The sequence below is a fragment of the Brienomyrus brachyistius genome, chromosome 1 (assembly GCF_023856365.1).
Source record: "Brienomyrus brachyistius isolate T26 chromosome 1, BBRACH_0.4, whole genome shotgun sequence".
NCBI lineage: Eukaryota > Metazoa > Chordata > Actinopteri > Osteoglossiformes > Mormyridae > Brienomyrus > Brienomyrus brachyistius.
The window spans coordinates 47700622-47724739 of NC_064533.1; the positions used below are offsets into that span (position 1 = coordinate 47700622).

At 50.2% G+C, this 24118-nt stretch overlaps 1 protein-coding gene across 1 annotated transcript in view; it reads left to right on the forward strand.

Annotated features, from left to right (window-relative positions):
• The first annotated feature begins 2436 nt into the window (after positions 1–2436).
• LOC125704416 (NALCN channel auxiliary factor 1-like) overlaps positions 2437–24118 on the forward strand; it is a 51727-nt gene continuing 30045 nt past the window's right edge. Inside the window, exon 1 of the mRNA XM_048969940.1 lies at positions 2437–3893. Within this exon, the coding sequence (XP_048825897.1) occupies positions 3222–3893 (672 nt within the window). The 5' untranslated portion in view covers positions 2437–3221. The remainder of the gene's footprint in view (positions 3894–24118) is intronic.

The following is a 24118-nucleotide window of genomic DNA, read 5'->3' on the forward strand; positions in this document are numbered from 1 at the left end:
GAAGACTGACAAAAACGCCGATTATACGACAGGGTGAGTCAATATCAACAGTAACTGAGCCTGCCGTCGTGTGAGTAAGCAGCCATGGGTCAGCTGTCCTGTTCTCCCAGCAGGCAGAGACACACCAGGCTGGTAATTAAAAGCCTCTTGTGGCCAAAGAGATCCCATATGCTGTTGATTAGCCACCTCTCAGGTGTCATGGGAGGGAGGGGCTGGGCAGGAGCACGGGCAACAACAGGGTCCATATGGCTGGGATGGGTGGGGAGGGGGGAGCAGGGCCACGCCTCCAGAGGACACCTGTCCAGGTGCACAGCGGCCAAAACAGCCCCTTCTCAGACCGGCGTGACAAGAAGTGGGGTGTGGCCACCAGGAAAAACCGTGTGCCATGATTGGCTGTCAGCTTAGCACCATTTATGGCATTTTTACAGGGTCACCGTGGAAACGTGTGCACAGCTCACCGCCGGGCATTTCACAAGACCGACTGGGGTCTGTGGGGTCCATTAGTCATCTCTGGGGAATTCTTGGGGGGGGGGGGGGGTGTTATAATTAGGTTCCACCAGACACAAGGTTTGCTGTGACACTGTTATGCAGAATTTAAACCGTACCTGTAACTCCACTATTAAGACATCACCTGTGGCCCCTTCTGCTTTAAATCCTGCTCTTTTCTGTCCTGACTGCTGGACCCAGAACACAAGCGAAACCCAGGTGACAGCAGGCACATCCGCAGACACCGAGATGGTCTCGCCAAGAGCCAGACAGGGCGCAGAGCTGGAGCTGCAGCTAAAGTAATCTGCCTCCCGATCACGTTACTCTAATTAAAGTATACCAGGTCACATCCTGGCCAAAGGATCTTCTGACTCTTGGATAGAAGATGGTGAGAGAGCAAACGCCAAGGAAGTAGTTTAACAAGCCCTACGTTGTTTTTATTTTCTTTCTGTCTGTCTTTTTTTAAAGCCTGTTTAAAAGTTCACTATTTTGCAGCTAAGGCTGCATTTCCAGTGCCCTAAAGTATTACCAAGAGTATAGCTGTGTACCAAGTCTGGGTACATGATCAAAGACCCTAGGGTCTCTTGTCCATTTTCTTAAATGGCAGTGATACCTGTACACAGAATTGTCTCACTGCTGCTTGCATTATTCATATTCCTATTTCTATCAAGACATGACCCGTTTATGCCACTGAAATACGGGAACACGTAGAGTGACAGGCAGGGGGCGGGGTTACAAGGCTGGGTCACATGACCAAAGCTCACCCTGGGTCCCCACGCTGTAAAAAATATTTTCTGCTGCATGCTGTAAGCCTTTTGGCGGGTCTGGAACACCCCATTTACTGAGCCCCTGGTGACAAAACTGTCTCGACAAAGTTCCAGGCTAATACCACTGATTTCTATTTCCATTAAAAAAATGAAACTTAATTTAGACAGTGACCTCTCGATTTGACGCTGCCCAAAATTAATTTACACCCAAATGTATTTGTGTCAGCCACTTTAATTACAAAATGATGTTAAATCAATGGGAACGTAAATTACGTGCGATTTCAGACTCGTGATATGTCAGAAACACGTTTAACACGTGTTTAAACTTGTCCCACTTTTTGATTGATGTTAATAACATTTTATTGAAGTTATTTAGAACTAATTTCTTCACCATTAGAGGTTCGACAGATTAAAGCAATGTGTGTACATTTTTCTTTGACTATATTTCTCCCTTCATAACACGTCTTTATAAAGTCATATTTCCCTGAGGCAGATGACATATCTAAAACATGGAGGCATTCCCACCTTTCCCGAATACATGTCATCGGATCACCTCTGTTACCAGTAGAAAATATACCCAAGTCTCCATAACATTTGTGAGAATAATTATTCTTATATATCATGATATATATAGTAGTAATTGTAGTATTTTATCTCCCTAGTCATTCTTTTAAAAAGAATGAAACCTTGATGAGTAAACACCGCGGAAATACAAACAACGTAATGTGCTGCTCCCCCCCCCTCCCTAAAAACCGGGATTAAAGGACAGGAAGGGAGTAAGGGAGGACAAATGTCCCCCAGCAAGGTTAGGGGGGATATGCAAGCCGCTGGGCTCACGTTTCGGCGCATCCCGAAAACGTGCTGCGGCGCAAAGAACGGCACAAACCGCGCAGCCCTCGGTGTCATTGGAGCCGCGGCTCCGGTCTCAGCGCAGTCCGGCCGGGTGTCCCTATGCATACAAATAAAGCGGAGGCTGGAAAGACGCGGTGGACAGAGCCGGACGGTTTTTTAAAAAAATGATTATTCATGCAATTTTATGGTTTTACGGAAATTAACATTTGCCAGCTCGAATTATGGCTCCGCGTTTCCACATTCTTCTTGTGCCAATTTATAACGTTATAACGACAAATGCAACGTTTCGGGGTAATTTTACCATAATTTTATCTCATCATTGTTTTATCTGAAAACACGTTAAACAGAATTGATTTTAGATTGGATGTTACTCGATGTCCTTTCAATATACAGCCACATTTGAAACTGAACATTCGCACTCAGAAAGAGGAATTGTTCTGCGCTCTCTTCTCGGCATAAACTCACCAAAACTACTGGGTTCCACCGACAAAAGCACCGAGCTTTCCGCCGAGCCCACCCGACACGCTTGCCACTGCCCGTTTTTACGCCGTTGTCTCTCGCAGCGTGCGGGCGGCAGCCGGTCTATCTGCGCCCATCGATATGTTTGCGTTGCGCCAGGATGGAGCGGCTCTCCGCGCCGGGGATGACGCAAATGACCCAAAAAAGTGTTTCAACACGAAGATGGCGGCAACTTAACGCAGGACCAAAGATGACTGTGGCTGCTGGGAGAGCACAGCCAAGGCATTGTGCCCAGACACGGAAGAGGCAGTGCGCCGGCTGAAACCGCGAAGACCCCCGGCTTTTTATAAGGAGCGTGTCGGCGAGGAGAGGGGGGACATTGCAGCCCGGGAGAGAGCGGGGCAGGGCGGCATGCTGCTGCGGGGGACTCGCTTCTCCTCCGGAGAGCCATGGCGAGCGGCGCTATGTCAGCACATGGCTTAATCTCCCTCAGTGCACTAATTGGATGGGAAGAGCGGCTCGACGCAGAGTGAAGCCGGGACCGCGTCCACCCCAGGGTTTAATAGGAAAACGGCGCAGGACCATCGTCAAGTCAATGCATATTGGGGAGAAGGACCCCCCACGGCGGAGACGGCCAGCGCTGCGCTTTCCCAAAATATGACCAGGGGTGCTTGCATGTGTCGGCAGCAAGATGACGGCTTAAATATCTGGATCGCACCCCGGGAGGACGAGAAGCCATTCGCGGATTCGGAGAGAGCGCAGAAATGGCGCCTGTCGCTCGCATCGCTGCTGTTTTTGACCGTCCTGCTCTCTGATCACTTGTGGCTGTGCGCCGAGGCGACCCGGAGTCGGACCCCGGAGCAGGCGCCGCTCACGGACATGGGCGATCAGTCCCCCGCAGACCGGCCGCCGCGCAGCCGCCACCGCAGGCACGAAAAGGCTCCCTTTTTGGGTGACTCGGCCAAGCGCTGGTGGCGCCTCGAAACTTGTCACCCAGACAGTTTCTCCAAAAACTGCTTCACTTTCGATGACGCCGAGCCCGTGTGCAGGGCGCTCTCCGAGGCTGAATTCAACCTAAGCGATTTCTACCTTTCTTTTTGTAATTCCTATTCTCTTTTGGATTTGCTTTACGGGTTTTCAAGTCCGGACGATCTGAACTGCAGCCTGGACGCAGTAATGGGAGGCGATCTATTAAGATGCAGCCGGTGCGTACAGGCTTACCAGCGACATGACCAGCACGCTCAGGAGAAGTACGAAGAGTTTGAACTCCTGGTTCAGAGATATGAAACGGATGTATACTCAGTGAGGACATGCATGGAGGAATGCAAGGTAGGACCCAAACGGTGCATCTTTCAGGGTTTGTGAGGTGGGCTCGCATCCCTCGGTCACCATGGTAACCGATTCTCATTAGGATAAGCGCAGGTAAACCGGGGGTAAACAGAAGGTGCCCTCTTTGTAGTTTCGGCGGGTTGTGTGTTCGGATACATCAGAAGGCTTCGGAGACTTCCCTTGGGTGTTTGTCTGGGCCGTAGAAAACACATTAGTAGGCAAAGCTGGTGGCGGAATTTGCCCAAAGGAGAAATTTAGCTGTTCAGAATTTTTACGTGGGGTTGGCCTGTGTGTGGGACATTCTGAGGTGGTTGAATGTGGTTCTAAGTTTGTCGGTCACCCTGATGCATGTATGTTCAGGTTCCTATGCAGCTGAACTCAGACGCACATGATCAAGTCTCAGTGATGTCCATGCTTTCCTGTTCATGAGCTTGTCCATGTTTGTAGGACTTAGTGACATCATTGGCTGTCCTGTTGCAATGTGCAAATTGCTGTATTGCATATTCTCTCACCTGCCTGAGTGTTGCATGATGGCTGCAGCCTTCTGAAACTCTCCTTTACGGACAGAAAGCACAGTTGCTTCAGCTGTTTAATGCATATCCATTGGTGCAGCGGAACTGGGAGACTTGCAGCAGCTAAGAATGGCGTAAAGGTCAATGCACACTTGTGCAGTAAACTGTAAACAGGGCCCCTGTATGATGTTTGTTTGTTGCGGTTTCATCTTGTGTTTGCGGTAGGCTTGTGCGAGCTCAGCTCTGTCTTGACAGTGTTCCCACGTCACCTGTTGTGTGTGTCTCAGCAGTGGGCCCTGTATCAATCTGGCATACAGTCTGTCCTTAATTACAGAGTGCCCAGTGTCCTGCGCTTGAGAAAGACACCGATCGGCATGAAATCGCAACATCAACAGCGAGCAGCTGGTCGGGGGTATTGGGTTACATGTGATGTCGCATTGCCGTCACGCGGTGTCAAGGCGTCGCAGCGGTGCGGTGAAAATTGAATGTGTTTTTTCTTATTTTAGTGCAGATGGATATTACAGGATGTTATACAAGAATCAGCCAATCGGCACGAAGCCTTCTACGTGGTCCAATCACAAAGCCTGGATAGTCCCCATCACCTTCAAGCTGAATGTGAAGGTCCATGCGGTTTCATTGTAGTGAACGTTTCCCATATTGGGTGTTCTCTGTGAGACCCCCAGCTTCGCGTTTGAGGCCCCTGAACACACCTGAACATGCTCGGGGTGAAAGGACCTGTAGGTACGGTGCCCGACCTGCTAGGTCAGTGATTCTCAAACTCGGTCCTTGGCACCCACTGCTCTGTAGGGATAGCTGGAAAACAAGCAGGGCAGTGGATCCCGAGAGCCGAGTTTAAGAACCACTGGTCTAGGTAGAGCAAGATATGAGTGAGATTGTGGGATTGATGAGAGGGGTGGCTTGGCTGTCACATTTAGCTTTTATAAGGACCAAGGCTTGAGGGGAGTTGTACTGGGTGTGATGGAGATGTTTATCTCTGCTCTCCATTGTTGCATCCCTCCCACCATGCTGCCCAAGAAACCTGCTGTATCGCATGCTGCGCTGATGCATGTGCACGTCAGGTGAGCACGAGTTTGCCACCCATTCTCATTGTGGCCGAATAGCTGCTTTTGTCAACACAGGATGAGGCCCGTGCGTTAGGTAGCGTAATAAAATGCATCCCTTCACAGTGAGAAACTTGATGGAACGCAGGCTGTTCAACCTGCCAATCGCGCATGTCACAGTGGTAATGGGTGGGTGGGTGGGTGGGGGGGTTGTAATCAGGGTGTACAGTGGGGGCTGTAAATCTTGTGTCAGCTCCGAGCTGCAGGCGTCTCCGGCAGCCAAGACTTCAGAAGCCCTCGGCTAGTGCGCACGGGAGCGTGTCTGTTTGCGGTTGTAATTATGACACTTGAAGCGCTTTAACACGCTTCAGCGTGCCGGAGCCTGACGGATGCGGAGCCCGGCGTGAAAAGCGGGGCACGTTGGAACCTGTCGGCAAATCTGCAAGGGGTCTCTCCCCCCCCCACCACCACACACACACTGATGGTCAAGGTGCAGGCAGCTTTATCCTTGTACCCTCCATTTTAACATATGTAGTGGCATGAAATAGCACCCCCTCCCCCCAGGACCACTGTGAAATATACAACAGCACTGATGGACGGGGGGGGGGGGGGGGGGGGTTCACAATACTTAAAGTGTAAGACACAAAACAGTACAAAAACAGGGGAGTGGACACAGGAGTTTATGTGTGTTTACGGAGTGGAACGAACAATAAATAAATGTATAATAATAAGAGAAAGTGACCAGTGCCGGGGGGGAGGGGGGGGGGGGTGAGTATTTCTCTGGTTGGGGTGGGTGTAATGATCATCCCCTCAAGACAAGGCACAGTAATGTAGGTGCGAGAGTCCCTGAGTGGGACATCAGCGGGACCAGAGGTCCTGCCTGAGAGCGAGGCAGTCAGACCCGTAGAGACCCCGCGTTCAGCACTGACAGCGGGCTCTGACTCCCCTCTCAATGGCCAAGTCACCATTATTTTTTAGTGTAATGCCTTGTGAATCAATACGGATTATGTGGTGCTCTGCCTACTGACCAGCGATCATCACAGACACCGACGCCGCATCTTCTGTACGACACTGAATCCATACGCCTCAGTTTATAACTAGGTGCATAATGACCTCTTTGAACCCAGTTTTGTTCAGTTGCCTATTGATCTGGTCTCTTTTTTGCGGTGGGAGCCGTTCCCTCACTGGAGTGTTCCTCCGTGCCTGTCGATTTCCGTCCAATCAGGTGTATTGATTACAGATATCCCTACTTATATAGAAGCGGAAGACGTCGGGCAGGGAAGCGGACATGGAAGTGGCGCACTGATATGGAAATTTTGACTGGTACCAATTTTCGATATATTTTTGTATAATATCACCAATACCGATGAACCTTGCTGGTGCTGATTAGCGGAATGATTGACATGGTTTTTTTATTCTGTGGGAGACTCGCGATCGATCTTCTGGGCTCATTTAATAATGAATTAAAAGCACGTTTCCAGCCAGCGCTTTGAGATGTCGTAGAAGCAGAGTTACCAGCCATCCCACATTTCAGAGGATCATCCTGTATTGTGAAATAACGGGACATGGGACACGATTTGTCCTGCACTTTCGGACCGCATGATCGATCCCCCCATCTCCTACTTGCCAAATTTTTATCGTTGGGGTCCCGAGAGGAGCTATGCCTTAATTCCTCAGATTGAAAGTTGCAGCCGTACCTTTAAATGGTGAATGAGCTGATGAAATCCCTCCTCCTCAACTATGGACAATGACTGTCTAATGCAACCATCTCAACGATTGCAGTAGCTGTGTCTTTAGCTCTGATACTGCTAACTTTGTGCATGGATAAAGTCTAAATAATGGTTGGCAATATCACACATCCGACCGATACTGTTATCTTGATTTTTAACAAATGTCAGCTGATACTGATATGTTAACCAATATATCTTGCATCTTTACAAATATTCTTATTTTTATAGAACCAAGAGATGTCAGGCAGAGAAGGTGGAATGGAACTTTGGGGTTTAGTATAAACAGCCCGTGTGGTGCAAAGGGGTGGAGATGAAGTGGAAGGAAGGATCCGGAGAGGCGTGTCGCGCGGGACCAGAAACGCGCTCAGGCCTGATCTGGGTGTGGAAACGCTACCTTGTCTTTCAGTTTCCGCACGTCTGCAAGTGAGATTAGAGGTTTGTCAATATGGCCACTGGTCTTGTCATCTTCATTTCATTTGTTTACCCAGAAGCCCAGCCCAGCGCTGAACAGGCACTTTACGTAAGGGCTGGGAGCTTGGTCTGGCTGACCTTGCCTTTCTAGGAGGTTGCCCTCCCATTGGCAGAGACTGAGGGGCGGGATGAAGATGCTCATGAATATACATGAAGCCGGTGGCCCCTCCCCATCCCTATCTGGGTGCAGTCAGTCCTGCTGTGTTCTGGAGGGATTAGGCACCGTCACAGAACGACATGAAGTCCACAAAAGCTGTGGGTCAATATGTGAGACCCAAAATCGTGATAAATGTTGTTCACGCACATGTGTTGACAAGACTACTACAGTAAAATCTTGCATTTTTCATAAAAGATGTGACTCAGGCATATTCTTTTTTAAGGAACGATTTCATGAATCCAGCTAGGATTGGCACGTATGACCTATGCCTACACGTTTCCCTGCTTCGGAAACAGCGCGTTCATCTCCGCCGTTTCCACGACAATCGGAATATCAGGGACCCGAGCCATGGAAGTCGTCCATTAGCCAGCGGCAGATTTGTGGAGGGAGAAGGAGGGATGGCCTCACCCAGCTGACTCCCAGGTCTGACTCACCCGTTCCCTGCTTATCCAGGGAGGTGTGGCTTTGTAGGCTTCCAGTACAAGCCTGAGAAAAGCCTCCCTGGGTCACCAGCAGCCAGGTCAGTATTCAAAGCTCTGCAGAAATACACAACAGAGGGAGTCCTGCTAAAGACAGGCTACTCGGGATCACAGTAATTAGTGCCCCAGAGTATCCATATCTTCGAGGTATGTGGACAGAGTGCAAACTGCAGGGAGGGGGACACCCTGTATCCTACTTTTCGATGTAGGATTTACTGAATTTCCACTGATAGTATTACCTTTGTTTGATTTCACATGAGGAAGGAGATGAGCTTCTCTCCATTGTCCAGGAAAATCCTTCCAGGTAATTTATTAATATGTATTATGACCAGAAAGCCTGGTTTGGACCTCACACAGCCTGGAGATCAGGTCTCACACAGCATGGAGATCAGGTCTCACACAGCCTGGAGATCAGGTCTCACACAGCCTGGATCAGGCCTCACACAGCCTGGAGATCAGGCCTCACACAGCCTGGAGATCAGGCCTCACACAGCCTGGAGATCAGGCCTCACACAGCCTGGAGATCAGGTCTCACACAGCCTGGAGATCAGGTCTCACACAGCCTGGAGATCAGGCCTCACACAGCCTGGAGATCAGGCCTCACACAGCCTGGAGATCAGGTCTCACACAGCCTGGATCAGGCCTCACACAGCCTGGAGATCAGGTCTCACACATCCTAGAGATCAGGTGTCACACAGCCTGGATCAGGCCTCACACAGCCTGGAGATCAGGTCTCACACAGCCTGGAGATCAGGCCTCACACAGCCTGGAGATCAGGTCTCACACATCCTAGAGATCAGGTGTCACACAGCCTGGAGATCAGGTCTCACACAGCCTGGAGATCAGGCCTCACACAGCCTGGAGATCAGGTCTCACACAGCCTGGAGATCAGGTGTCACACAGCCTGGATCAGGCCTCACACAGCCTGGAGATCAGGTGTCACATACCCGGGAGATCAGGTCTCACACAGCCTGGAGATCAGGTGTCACACAGCCTGGATCAGGTCTCACACAGCCTGGAGATCAGGTCTCACACAGCCTGGATCAGGCCTCACACAGCCTGGAGATCAGGCCTCACACAGCCTGGAGATCAGGTCTCACACAGCCTGGAGTTCAGGTGTCACACAGCCTGGATCAGGCCTCACACAGCCTGGAGATCAGGTGTCACACAGCCTGGAGATCAGGTGTCACACAGCCTGGATCAGGCCTCACACAGCCAGGAGATCAGGTCTCACACAGCCTGGAGATCAGGTCTCACACAACCTGGAGATCAGGTCTCACACAGCCTGGATCAGGCCTCACACAGCCTGGAGATCAGATGTCACACAGCCTGGAGATCAGGTCTCACACAGCCTGGAGATCAGGTGTCACACAGCCTGGAGATCAGGCCTCACACAGCCTGAAGATCAGGTGTCACACAGCCTGGAGATCAGGCCTCAAACAGCCTGAATGGGACCTCACATAGGGACACATATCCTCATGCGGGGACACATTCGCACATGGAGATATACAAGGTACGGAACCTTGGAGGATGGCAAGCCAGGAACTGAGGGTCAGCCAGAGCACAGCCAGAGTCTCAGTGTGAATGTCTGTGTTTGGGGGTGGTGTCTGTGGTGGGGGAGGTTTGCATAAACTTATGCTGTGGAGCGTGTCTGCCTGCGTTGTTATGGAGATCCTAATTATGGCTGGTTTCATAACGGGTCCATTGAGCATGATGTCTGTGCTGACGTCCCGTCCCAGCTGGGACGTCTGCGAGCCCCGTGTGAGCGTGGGGGGGGGGGCTGTGTCACCCAGCATGTTGATGGATCCATGTTGACGGTGTGTCAGCTTCTAGTCCAGGTCGGGTGGAGGTCGTGGGCTGGGGAGAGGCTGCACCTGCACCCCCCTCCCCAGGGAAAGTCTGGAGTATCTCAGAGTAAATGGATCATTTAGCGCTCTGCGTCAGTCAGCATGGCTGCAGGCTACTGCTGGGAGCCTCTCAGATGCATGTGTGTGTGTGTGTGTGTGTGTGATGGGTGGGGGGATTCTGCATCATTGGTGACCAGATGTGTCTCCTGGTTGATATTGTCATGGCGACGGCAGTGTGAATGATAAGCTCTCTCTCTCTCTCTGTCCCCCCATCTTTTGCGTCCAGCCCCCTTCCTCTGACCCTCCATCCGTGGGTGTAAAATAATCACAGAGGCTGTTTCTTTAATTCTGAGAGGCTGCGCCGCCCCGTCACAGAGCTGACGTTGTGGTAGGCCGCTGATCCACTGCTTTGTACTGTGCAGAGTCAACACTAAGGATTAAAACCCAGGCCACAGGCTCGCTGCAGATCTGATACCCTCGGCCGGCCACCTCCTGACCCCTGTAATACGCCGGGGGCTTCCCTCGGCGACCCCCTGCTGTCCTAAATGTTTCCACTTCGCGTGTTTGGCAAGAGTGAGTGAATCCCAGTGAATCGAGAGAACAGCACAAATCCTCCACTGAGACACTTTATAAAAAGAAAGAAATGGGACATAAATGTGTGATTTATATAAAAATACACTGTTAACCAATTCCTGCAAGTAGAATGACGCGCTTGTCCAATGGCAGAAGAGTGTCTCCACAGGAGGACCGTCTTGTTTTGTGAGTCACATGATCTCCGTAGATCATTCCAGCCTCAGACAGACATGGGGCTGTGTCTTTCTCAAATCTGGAGCGTCACAGGGGTCGCCTGCGCTTTCTTGATGTTTTGGATTGACAAATCCCACGCACGTGATCAGAGCTTTGTAATTCAGGTCCAGAGAGTACAAGTCCAGACCGGGATTTTGTTTCAACCAACCAGTTGAGTACTCTGTGACTGCGACTCTTTATACTCAACTGGTTGGTTGAAAAAAACTCTTGGTCTGCACTTTTATTCTCTGGACCTGAATTACCCACCTGCTGTGCACAGGATGCCACAGCCATGCTCTTTAGTCGTGGACTGGCAGGGAGGCAGAGACTCGCTCTGTCTCCCATAAGCCTCCGGGGCTCTGGCTGCTTCAGATGCCGTGTGGCGAGCAAGTGAGACGCCAGGGACAGCCAATCACCTATAGACAGTCCTTGTACATGTGAGCGGACAGCCAATCACCTATAGACAGTCCTTGTACATGTGAGCGGACAGCCAATCACCTATAGACAGTCCTTGTACATGTGAGTGGAAAGCCAATCACCTATAGACAGCCCTTGTACATGTGAGTGGACAGCCAATCACCTATAGACAGTCCTTGTACATGTGAGCGGACAGCCAATCACCTATAGACAGTCCTTGTACATGTGAGTGGAAAGCCAATCACCTATAGACAGTCCTTGTACATGTGAGTGGAAAGCCAATCACCTATAGACAGTCCTTGTACATGTGAGCGGACAGCCAATCACCTATAGACAGTCCTTGTACATGTGAGTGGACAGCCAATCACCTATAGACAGTCCTTGTACATGTGAGCGGACAGCCAATCACCTATAGACAGTCCTTGTACATGTGAGCGGACAGCCAATCACCTATAGACAGTCCTTGTACATGTGAGCGGACAGCCAATGACCTATAGACAGTCCTTGTACATGTGAGCGGACAGCCAATGACCTATAGACAGTCCTTGTACATGTGAGCGGACAGCCAATGACCTATAGACAGTCCTTGTACATGTGAGCGGACAGCCAATCACCTATAGACAGTCCTTGTACATGTGAGCGGACAGCCAATGACCTATAGACAGTCCTTGTACATGTGAGCGGACAGCCAATCACCTATAGACAGTCCTTGTACATGTGAGCGGACAGCCAATCACCTATTGACAGTCCTTATACATGTGAGCGGACAGCCAATCACCTATAGACAGTCCTTGTACATGTGAGCGGACAGCCAATCACCTATAGACAGTCCTTGTACATGTGAGTGGACAGCCAATCACCTATAGACAGTCCTTGTACATGTGAGCGGACAGCCAATCACCTATAGACAGTCCTTGTACATGTGAGCGGACAGCCAATCACCTATAGACAGTCCTTGTACATGTGAGCACACTTTACCAGCTTCACATCTTCATCCTCCTCGTCTTACCAGTTTCACATGTGGGTCCTCCAGTGTGTTAGCTCACTTTACCAGCTTCGTAAATGGTTCCTTGTGCATTTTTGCTCACTTTACCAGCTTCACACATGAGTCCTCGTGCTTTAGTGAGAAGATGCAGGAGCAGGGCTGAAAGAGGAGAGGTAACCCAGTACCCAAACAGGAACGTGGCAGGGGAGTGGGGAGGGGGGGGGGGGGGGTGAAGAGAAGCAGGGGCCTCCAGGGTCTGAAAAGAGCCTGCAGTGAGCTGGGTCCTCGGGGAGTGCGGTCACGGGTGCCTCTGATGGATGCCTGACTAGAAATGCCGTCACGCCTGTCATCCACACTACATCAGGCAGTGTGTTTTATTCACTGCTCCTGTATCCAGAGCCCTAAGCTGCTTTTGGAGGGGGCAGCTAAAGCTGACAACACACACACACACAGACACACACACACACACAGACACACACACACACACACACCATCGCCGTTTTATGATTCTGATCCAATCTGACACCGAGCTTCCTGTTGAGTTATACGGCAGGAGTTATACTGTAACAGCAAGTATCCAGATGCCCTCCCCCCCAATGCAGGAACTCTCCTTTCTTTACTGGTCCCTTTGTATGTAGGGCAGTTTAGCTCCTGCTCAGACAGCCTCCAGAGAATGGGAGTCATGTGACATGTCAATGCTCCGCCTCCCTCCGCTAATGACAATGCTCCAGGCCGCCCGCGCCGATTTCATTCATCTTCTACCACCCCTCCGATACCAGCCTCTCCCTTAAATGCAAGATCACATGCTCTGTGTAGCTGTTTGGGTAAAAACATGACCCAGATATCGTGCTCATTTCTGTATTCCGTACGGCAGCATTAAAAAATGACCGAGAGGGCAGAGCCACATGGCAAGGAAGATGAGGGGCTTGGAGGATAGGGCTACCTGACAGCGGCAAACACCAGAACCAGAACCACTGTTTTCCTGAACAAGGGAGCAGGAAAATCTGTGAACATACTTCAGGGACCAAGTGAAAAACCAAAGCTGGACTCGGAACCGGTATCCAGAGACTGGGGAATATCAGGAAACGTAACTTTACAGTTTCAGGCTGGCAAGATACAGGAAGGAATTGGATCACCTCAGACTCCAGGGGCTGTTTGTCCCAATGAGCACACAGGTGCATTGTGGGAAGGCTCCATCCAGATCAGTCATCAACAGATCTTTTATGCCTTTCGTCTGTCTCTTGCTGTTGTTTCCAGGATATTTCGGCTGCCCTGATGCTGGAAACAGGAAATTCAGGAGTCGTCGTCAGGCGATAATCGGTCAGCGATCCCCAGAGGTTCAGGAACGTCACTTCAGCATTCATGTTTGTCAGGGGGATCTGCCGCACTGCCGGAGTTAATATAAACAAATAAACGCCAAACAGGGCAAAGTCTGTTACACATACTCCTGTTTACACTGAAGAAAGAATGCAGCGCATTCAGCTTCGCTATTTCAGCATTCATATTTCCATGAACCTCCAATTAAGATCTTCACCCGTCTCCGAAACGTCTCCGCGACTGGGCACTTAGCCGGCCTGCTATGTACCCAGCTTCCGCTTGACAGGCGGCTAATGGTGCTGGTGGGGCTGGGGGGGGGGGGCATGGAGGGGAGCAGATAGGACACAGAGCCCTAATGAAGGAGATTGTTATCTGCTGTTATTGTGCTTGTAAACTTCATGCTCATACACGCACACAGAGCACGTGTGCCTCACGTCGGCTCGGGTGATATTACGGTAATGAGATATAATGCAGTATTTTGGCTACGCCACGGTATTTTGAAATCTTGGTGACCAAATTAGCCGAGCTGGGGGAGGGGGGGGGTGTGGATATGTCATGGGGCACACAAGATTTCAAAGTACCGTGAAAAATACAATTGCTTTTGAAATGCTGTCAAAATACCGTATACCGTGGTATCACGTCTGGATGGTGTGACAGTATGAAAAATTACATACTGTTCAGGCTTCACATAGGCTGCTATGTGTTGTGAATTTTTCTTTTTGACATTTTCAGAGCAGGTCGGATCTTTAAGCAGGATGGCGGTCAGGAATTCAGAACAGCAATGGCCATTTTAACCAACGTATGAATGTATGTGAGTTATGAGGCTGCGTATGTTGCACTTGGCGACTGTCACTCTTGTTTTTGTGGGGTGCCGCTCATGTGACTCTGCGGGCCCCTGTGGGCCCCTGCGGGCCCCTGTGGGCCCCCTCAGCCTGGCCTTCTCTAGGGATCTTGATGAATAGAAAGGAAGCTGCTTTTTCAGAATGGAGAGGTAACCTGAGACATCACAATGCACTAAGCTCTTCCTCACCATGTTAGAGGCACGCTGAAGAGCTGTGTGGTTCTGTATACGGTCTAGTTTGCATATTCTAGGCACAGGAGCTCGTCCTGACTGCCCACATTTGTGTGAAATGCAGCAGGTAGCAGCGTGGCCAAGTTGGGCGGCAGAGGAGATGCACAGGAAGGATGGAACTGCCAGTACAGAGACCTTCCCAGAGGCTTCGAGTGCGGCAGACTTAAAGTCCCTCCTATCTGTAATCCTGTCCCCCTCTCCCTTTCTTATCCTCCTCCCTCCCTTCCTACTTCCACATCCTTCTCTCTTCCACCCTCTCTCCTTCCCTCATCCTCCTCTCTCTCCTTCCCTCATACTCTCCTTTCCCTCCTTCTCTTTTTCTCTAATTCTTCTCTTTGGCTCCCTCTCTCCTTCCCTCATCCTCCGCTCTCCTTCCCTCTCTCCTTCCCACATCCTCCTTTCTCCCTTCTTCTCTCCTTCCCACATCCTCTCCTCTCCCTCCCTCATCCCCTTCTCTGTTTTTCTACGCTATACCTCCCTTAACTTCCTCTCTCCGCCACCCTCGTCTTCCTCTGTCTGCCTCCCTCATCCTTCCTCCCTCCCGCTCTTCATCTCTTTTGTCATCCCCTTTTTCTTCCTCTCTTCTCATGAAGGTCATGTTTCACAAATGTCGAAACAGATTCAGAGGAACGATGGTGAGTTTGTGTGTTGGAACTGCAAAAAGCCACAATAATATATATTAATACAAAGGGCACTAATAAGATGTCAGTACATACCACATAAGAATCCATGACACAGAAGAAACATTTGCGTTGACATGCAGGAAGTATCTGCAGCATCAGAAATAGTGTATGAACAAAGTGCAAATCTGAAATTATTTTTAAATCAGCCTTTGGCAGAAACGCAGCAGACTGTCTCCAAAATCATACTAAAATCTGTGTCAGCAGGCAGCAGCGGAGAGCAGCGGCCACAGCCATACAAAAGCAGATTAAATCACAATCACAAAATGCAGAACAACTCTCCAGATGTCAACAGCACTGTGATGACAGCGTGCCTCGTGGTGGCGGTCCGCACAGGGGGCGCCCAAGTGCTGCACGAATGCCCTGTGCGGCTGGCGGCTGTGGGCTCAGCCCCAGCCCGTCACCGACTGCGCGACGGGGACCGGTGTGCCAGCGCTTCAGGTGTTAATGCGGTGAAGCTGCGTCCTGGCCTGGGGCTTGTGAGATCTTCTCATTAAGATGGATCACTGGCACATGGTGAGATTTTAACCATCAGCACGGGGGAGGTGACACAGAGCAGTGACACAGAGATTCAACACAGGGCATAAGCATCAACACAGATTCCACCCATGAGCATCGGCAGAGATTTAACACATATTCAGCACAGGGCACAGGCAGAGATACAGTGTCAACACAGTGATTTAACAGTTTCAACACAGGACAAAGGTAGTGACACAGCGCATCGACACAGAGATTTAGTACAGGGAATGAGCATAAGCACAGAGATTTGACACCAAGCAGTGGCACAGAGATTCGACACCGGCCATGAGCATTAATGGAGGGCATTAACACAGGGAGCTGGGGGGTGGGGGACATGTCACCATGACGACTGCATTATCAGCGAGTGTGATGCGGCCTGTGATCATGGGAGGAAGGTGTTGGGGGGGGGATCCTTTCACGTGTAATGTCCTTCATCGTTCATCTCATCGCATATATGCCTGAGGTCCCACATGTTTAAAAATCCAGATCGGAGTGGGACATGGCAGATCTAGTGCATAGATCTAGTAGCTGGTGCAAACAAAGGAATTTCACTAACCTTCGGTATAATGTACAATGGTAATCTAACCTATGTTACCAATAATACTTGACAGCGATAACAAAGCAAATACTTGATAGCGATACTTGATAGCGATAACATCAGGTACGATGGATAACAAACATCTGTGTTACACATTTATGTATTTGCCTTTTTAATTGTTCTTTTAATGTGCACTCTCTCACTTTTGGGGTGATGTGCACAAGAATCACTTATCAGTTTTACTACAGTGCAGTATACAGTAATACAATACTCTATTAGTGTTAAGTATCTTGATTTTTAGGCCGTACAAGTACATGATAGGTCCAATATACTATGTAGGATCGTATGCAGTATATATGATGCTTGCTTAGCGTCGAAATCTCCTAACATTCTACTAGAGAGAACGTAACCCAGACATGCACACACAATTTTATGTATTTATGTATTTATTTATTTAAATATTTATTTACAGCTTAGCCAAGACTATTTGTCAAGATTTCAACTTCTACATGTGCATTCCCCACATAGGAATACATATTACCATAATAATGGTCACTAATAAATGACATCAGTAGTAATGATGGTAGTTTATCTGCCGTCCGTTCATACCATCAGGTATGATGGATGCCATTTGAAGGCCCCCGACCCTCCTTGACTCTGAAAGCCACTCGCCATCCTTCCATCGGCTCTTCTCCGATACCCGTCGTGCTTAGTGGTTGCCTCCACGATCTGGTGGATGCTGAGCCCAGCCCATCCCGCTCTGCCCGAGTGCTGTTAACTGCAGGGGTAATGTCCTAGTTTACCCTGCATGGCGAGGAGCTGCCACTGTGCAGTGGAAACTCACAGGAAGTTGAAGAGCCAGTGAGATAAAGGAGACTGGTGATGCACGGCTGCTCTCTCATCTGTCCCACGTATAACTGCATCTAACGTGTAATAAGCCTGAAATGCGAGCAGCGGCGACTGCGCCAGTGATTAGTCAGCGGGTGTTTCCTAAGGCATTACATCTTTTCTGTCTTATAAACAAACACGGGACGCCTTTATATGGGCTTCCTGTCCATGGGCTCGAGTGAAAGCCGAACGAAACAGATTCTTTTTAAAAGCGTTGTGTTTAGCTTTGCTCCGGGTGGAGAAACATAATGCAAGGAGATGATTCTTCTGTTGTTTCTACATCAGGATGAAACAGTGGCATGAAACACTCGCGCGGCACGACAGGAAAATCGGCAATAATAAAACACAGGTATAAAGAGCTCATTAGCTGTTAGCAGTATGGCTGACTGACCTCGGGCTGGACCGCTGGTCATGTGACCAAGAATCCTGACACCGCTCATTTAAAAGGTGCCACTTGGAGGACAGGCGGAATCCAGAAACCTGCAATTGTAAACCGTGTGAGTCACTTTGGATAAAAAGTGTTTGGCTGACAAACGCTGTGATAATTTACAGGCTCACACTGGGGTTTCAGGGGTAATTACAGGCAGGGGAGGTGTAATGTGGAGTTTTAGCCAAGACTGGCCTGCCTGCGCTTGATTCTGCAGTAAACAAGTGTGTCACTCTCTGTGTCCCATAACCGCTGAGCTGTGACAGCGGAACAGGCAGACTGGGTGGAGAGCTCACACCTCTGCTGGTACCAGCAAGGGCCTGATTTGCTGTCAGTCACAATGTGTGCGGGCGAGATGGTCAGCAGTATGAAACTGCACCGTCGGGCTTCCGACGGTCCTGACAGGCCGATGTGTTGGACGTATTGGCTTCACCACATCTTCAGCAGAAGATCCTAGTTTTGATCAAACTGGGATGTGCCTGAGGAACGGGGCCATCTTTGGCCACCAGGAGTCGCTGTGCGCGTCAGTTGTGATTGGCGTCCAATTTAAAAGTCGCGTGAGAGGCACTCTGTTGACTCATAGCTAGACCTGGTGAGGAAGTTTTCCACAGCGTGACTTGCTTGTTAAACTCAAGCTGTTTGAATGGTTCGGGGAGCAAATTCTCAGTTAAAGTGAAAGTGATTAGCTGTCATTGTTGACACACCACAGCACAACAAAATGTATCCTCTGTGTAACTCATATGTGACATAGCACTGGACAGCTATTATTTAGTTCCCAGGGACCACTGCATGGGGGTGGTGCCTTGTTGGTTGGGGATTCAAACCAGCAACCTCCCAATCCCCAGCATACTTCCATAACCATTAGGCCACCACTGTCCCATTAAGGCCGCCATAAGACCTCTTTGCATGACAAAATAAGAATATTATAAATAATTGCTCCCAAACCAAAACATAATCTGTTTGAAATATGTGAGAGTTCCTGAGAAAATGTGAAGGAGAATGACGCAAGGTAGCATGAGAGCAGGAAAGGGTGCGTGTGAGCCAGGCACTTCCTGTCCTGGGTGAAGGCACTCAGGCACTTCCTGTCCTGGGTGAAGGCACTCAGGCACTTCCTGTCCTGGGTGAAGGCACTCAGGCACTTCCTGTGCTTGGTGAAGGCACTCAGGCACTTCCTGTCCTGGGTGAAGGCACTCAGGCACTTCCTGTGCTTGGTGAAGGCACTCAGGCACTTCCTGTCCTGGGTGAAGGCACTCAGGCACTTCCTGCCTTGTTACCTTCCCCAGTCCCCTTCGCCCATTACACATCTTTAAGTACCGTTAGCAACAAGAATCTCACCCCGCAGACAGCCACAGTCACATTAATGGGGGCTGATCCACACTCTCTGGAGATTTCGGTGCAAATCTCTGCCGCAAGAAGTATTTAATGCTCCGGCTATTTTTAATAGTGACACGCGGATCCACTGAGCGTGATCGAGGTGCAGGTACAGGAAAGAGCGACCGAGCGGAGAAGCGGGGGAGCCAGCCGGACTTGTACATGAAATCCCTCAGCTGTGAGCTCAGGTTGAACTTCTGCCTGACCTCTCAGGACGTGGAGGCTTGCTGATTTTGGGCCAATTCCCTCTGCAGTGGCTAATGCCCTCCAAGAATAAAGACTAGAGGGGAACTCCCTCCCCCCCCCCCTCAGGGTGAAATGGATTCAGCCCACCTTTGGAGTACTTGGTTTTGGAGTGGAGCTGAGCTCTGGCTTTGAAGCCTGCTCTTTCTGAGGTGATGAAAGTCTGATGGCCTCTCCAGCCGCCTTGCCGGAACACTCCGCGCTCTACGTTCAGCCCTGTGATCATGTGGCCCACCTGGCCAGCCCCCCCAGGCTCCTCCAGAGCCAGCCCTACTTCCTTCATGACATGATTTCAGAATACTGCCATTCCCTCGGTCTCACTCTGTATTCTGGACTCTTTGTCAGGCTTTTTATTAGTTACTAGTGTCTGTCCCTGATTTTCAATTCCTCCTGCGATTACTATAGCTGTGCTCTATAACCGGCAAACCTCGATTGATTGAATCAGACTAACTAAATCTGGATTTCTGATCTTCACTCTTTGTAACAATAATATTATGTTGATCGTTTTAGCTGACGGTCTCCTGATCTTCTGAGATTTTAATTCCTTTCTAATAGCCATCCTTGAGCTGTGACCTCTTGCAGACCAAACACTTCGTGACTCATAGTGGTGGTCTGCCTACGCGCACTGCTGCCACCTGGCCAGGGAAGGAAGGTGGTCTGGACCGGGCCCAAGGGGCCCGCATGGCCATCACACGTTGGCAGGGACGCTGACCTTCTTCTCCAGGGTCCGGCTGTGGCCCGGCCGGCTGCCAGCGGACACGGCGACCGCCACGCTGCTCTTACGCTGACGATCTAACCATGCGGCCTCCGCCTGACTAACAGGATGACTAGGCTGTTAAACTCTGTACTGCCAACGGCTCCTCTCTCCTGAAGACTCCAACACCTCTGTGGATGTGCTGATGGAACACACTGCTCCTGCTGCTGTGTCGGCTGCTCCGCGAGGGCGGGAGGGGTGGCAGAGACGTGTGAGGCTGCACAAACCCTGGGAACTATTTGGTGTGAAAAGTACTGCGATGGGAAGTGGTAATTAACCACCTCAGGGGCCTTCCTCAACTCCCTGCTTTCCCTGGGGTTTTCAGTAGCTGTGGCCCATCTCCTGTTGGCCTTTTTTCAGTGACATCACAACCCTGTTAGAGGTCTTTTATTAGTAATATCACGATGCTGTCAGGGGTCTTGATTGTCAACATTAAAGCACTGCCTTGGGTCTTTATTAGTAACATCACAGTGCAGTCAGGGCTCCCTATTAGTGATATCGTAGTGTCGTCAGGGGTGTCTGCCAGTGACATCAGAGTGCTATCAGGGGTCCCTTGAGTTCTTTTGTACTTCTTGCTTGTTAGGAGAAATAATGACCTGAAGGTGGCTGGTGTGCAGTTTGTTGGGCAAAACAACAGTGCAGAATGAGGCTAGAGCTGATCCCTCGCAGCCGGCCCCCTTGCTGTCCTGCACACTTCCTCTGGAGCGGCTTCACACGTGCGCTTTCAGCTGAGTAACCCAGTTGCACGGCTTGCTTTAAAAATAGACATCTTCAATGGCATCGTAGACCAGGAAGTGGAACTGCTGCGGACCACCGATTGGCTGACAGGAGCGATCCATCCCGCGAGTTGCACGTCGGCTCCCATAGGATCATCCGGGGATCCCGGATCCACCAGAACCGCTTGGTTCCACAGTGTTCCTGCTGGGTGGCAGCCATCAGCTGAAATGTTACCACTTGGCTGTTGTACGGCACGAGTGGAAGTAGGCCTGTATCTGCCGGGGGGTGCGGTGGGGGGGTCTGCGCTCTCCCCAGCCTCGCAGACAGTCGTCCTTGAGGCACGGAGCACATTTGACTGGCCGAGGAGGCAGACTCAGGTTCAGCTGCTAAAACAGGCTCATTCATAATATTGGCGTGGTGGCCCGGGGCGGGGGGGGCAGATGGCTGCTGGTGGTTCCTGAGAGTGGGGGGAGCCATAATTCACGGCAGAAAACAGCACCGGCACAGAACGGCACCGGGATATGATGTCTGTGAAATGGGCAGATAATGGTCTGCTTTCAGGTGGAGGAATTATGGGAAGCAGGGCCTCGTGAGCGCGCTACGCCACATCACGCCGACGCGGAAAAGGAACGGGGGCTGGGGATAGGCTTTTAATATTTTATTGACTAATTAACTCGTGTCTGCTTTTCTGGGACCGCAAACTCTAGCTGCGGGTCTTAATTATTATTACAGCTGGCAGAGTCATCGTTTATCGGCTCCTATGCGGAAACTGCAGCGTTGCGCTGCAGGCATCTGGTGTGGGAGGAGGGGGATTGCAGCGAGACGCTGGGGGGGCCGGGGGCTTGGGAATGGGGCTGAGGTGGGGATTCAGGGCCAGAGATTCAGGGCCACAAGGGGATACAGACACATTGATTCAGGGGTGCAAGGGGTTTCCGGTTGTGAAATTGAATCATTTATACATGGATTTTATGTGCTAACTAATGAATTGTGCAAAGCTGAGCGATCGTTCACCTCTTCAAAACATCCATACAGCACAGTCTGTCTTTGACTGATTTGCAGCTTACATTGATGTTTTAGGCTCCCGAAACACACGAGGACAGAGATCCCATTGGCTCTGACCTCATGTGGCCATTATATGCAGAGAGCATCACTGCCGCTGTGGTAAAGCTGTTCGCCACTCAGTCAATGCAGGTCACGTCGCTGACATCCTGTCATGTGATACCATATGATATTCTGTCTGATCATTTCTCCCTTTCTCTCAGGAGGGGGCAGAGCACGAGCTGCGTGTTCCTGAGCCCCCACCCCCTAAAATCCACAGCACTGCCTAGGATAGCAGGAGGTGGGAAACCTGACGGCTGCTGGTTCTGCAGTGGGAGTTTCCACTGTTTTACTTTTGAGCTTCGCTTAGCTTTGAAGACCAGGCAATCCCATGAAGCCCTGAAGAAATGTGCTGGCTGAGCGTCCAGCTTATTCTGGTATCACCTCTGTGTAAGCAGAGCTCTCTAGGAAGTTGGCAGGAAATTAGAATGTGGTCACAAAGGAAATGACATCATAAGCCTCCTAAAGGAGAATAACTGGGCCTTCAGTAAATAAAGAAAGCAGTGACAGATGCATGGGCACCTCAAAGCAGACGTGCCGGTTCCTTCTGGCCCTCCGATGAGCTGACAGAGCGAAGGAGCCGGCGAAGAAGCAGGCAGGAGAGCGTGGTCCCATGAGGATCTTCTCCTCCGGACACAGGAGAGATCAGGGGTGTAAATCACATGTAAGGGCACCTATCTCATTAGGGTGCACCAATAATTGTCCAATTAAAACGTGTATGTTGGTCCAGAAGCCTCCCCAGCCGAGCGAGGCTGCAGCTGAGACCTCATTCCTCTTCCGTTTCTATGATGCTGCAATTAAGTTCCTTTTCTTTTTTTTCCTCAAAGTTTTAAAAGTTGTTTTGGGGGGAGTTAAAAATACAACGTGAGGTGATAATATGGCTGTCGGGTGATGAAGTCCTTTTGTTTCTGTGCAGCGATCTCAGCGTTTAAATTTAGAAATGAGCCTCCAGCCAGGACCCAGTCCTGTGTGCCGCCTCTCGTGGGGTCACGTGCACTAGGATGTACGTTCCCTTCGTGACCTTGTGACCTGCAATGCTTTGGCTTCCTAACTGGAAGGTCATAAGATGAATATAAGATCCCAAGTGGTAAGACACTCGTTAAAAACTCTGTGATTCGGTCATCCATCCATTGGCCATCTATTCATTCGTCTATCCTTCCATCCGTCCATCATCCACTCATCTATTCATCTATCTTTAACTACTGTTTATACACTAGTAGGGCACCTATATCGATCAGGTCAGGCCAGGTTGGGGAGCATGCACTGATGCAGTGCGCCACTGCACCCACCACATGACGAAACACCTCGGGATCCTGGCTGGCAACCCCCCCCCCAGGCAGACGCACGGTCCAGTCCGGGAATGACCATCCATCTGCCGCAGCCAGGTGTTACATGGGCGTCCCCTTGGCCTGGTTCAGTCGCTCAACGAGGATCCTGCGAGCCGGATCATCCTCAGGGAAACGCACGGATGTATTTTTGTCTAATATTACCAATAGCGATAACCAGCTAACCTCAAAGCTACACAAATATGCTTGGTGCTGCAACTTCATAAGATCTGGTGAATGTGTGTAGAGACCAGATGATACAATGCAGGCTGCGAAGTAACGCTGGCATGAGAGACTGTAGAGAGGTTCTACATGCATGATGATCCTACAAAATCTGTCATCCCCCTCTATGGAAAGCAGCTGAACATACACTACGATCATCGCCATTAATTTAGTAGATTTCCTGCTAACTTTGAATATTGACCGGAGCCTCAATATTGGCCAGCGATATTGACCAAGACTGACACGTTGGACTGATACCAATGTCATAATTTTTCACAAACATCAGCCAATACCGACATGTTAACCAATATATCATGCATCTCTATCCTTGAGTCCTACAGCGTCTTCCAAATAACCCTTTCTGAGGAAGTCTTGGCACGTGACTTGCCTACGGCCAAGTGAAAGGTTGAGCTGCCCCCTTTACGTTGAGTCCGGTGTCGTCAGATTGTGTCGAGGCGGCTGGTCCAGCTGTCTTGCTTGACCACCTCTACGCCGCTTCCTGTGTCTGTGGGGGGATCATACAGTATCTGAGGACAGGCACTCTTTTTAGGAATGGGCAACTTTAGTGGAAGGAGCTTCTCATGACCCAGGAAATGAATTATGGGAAAA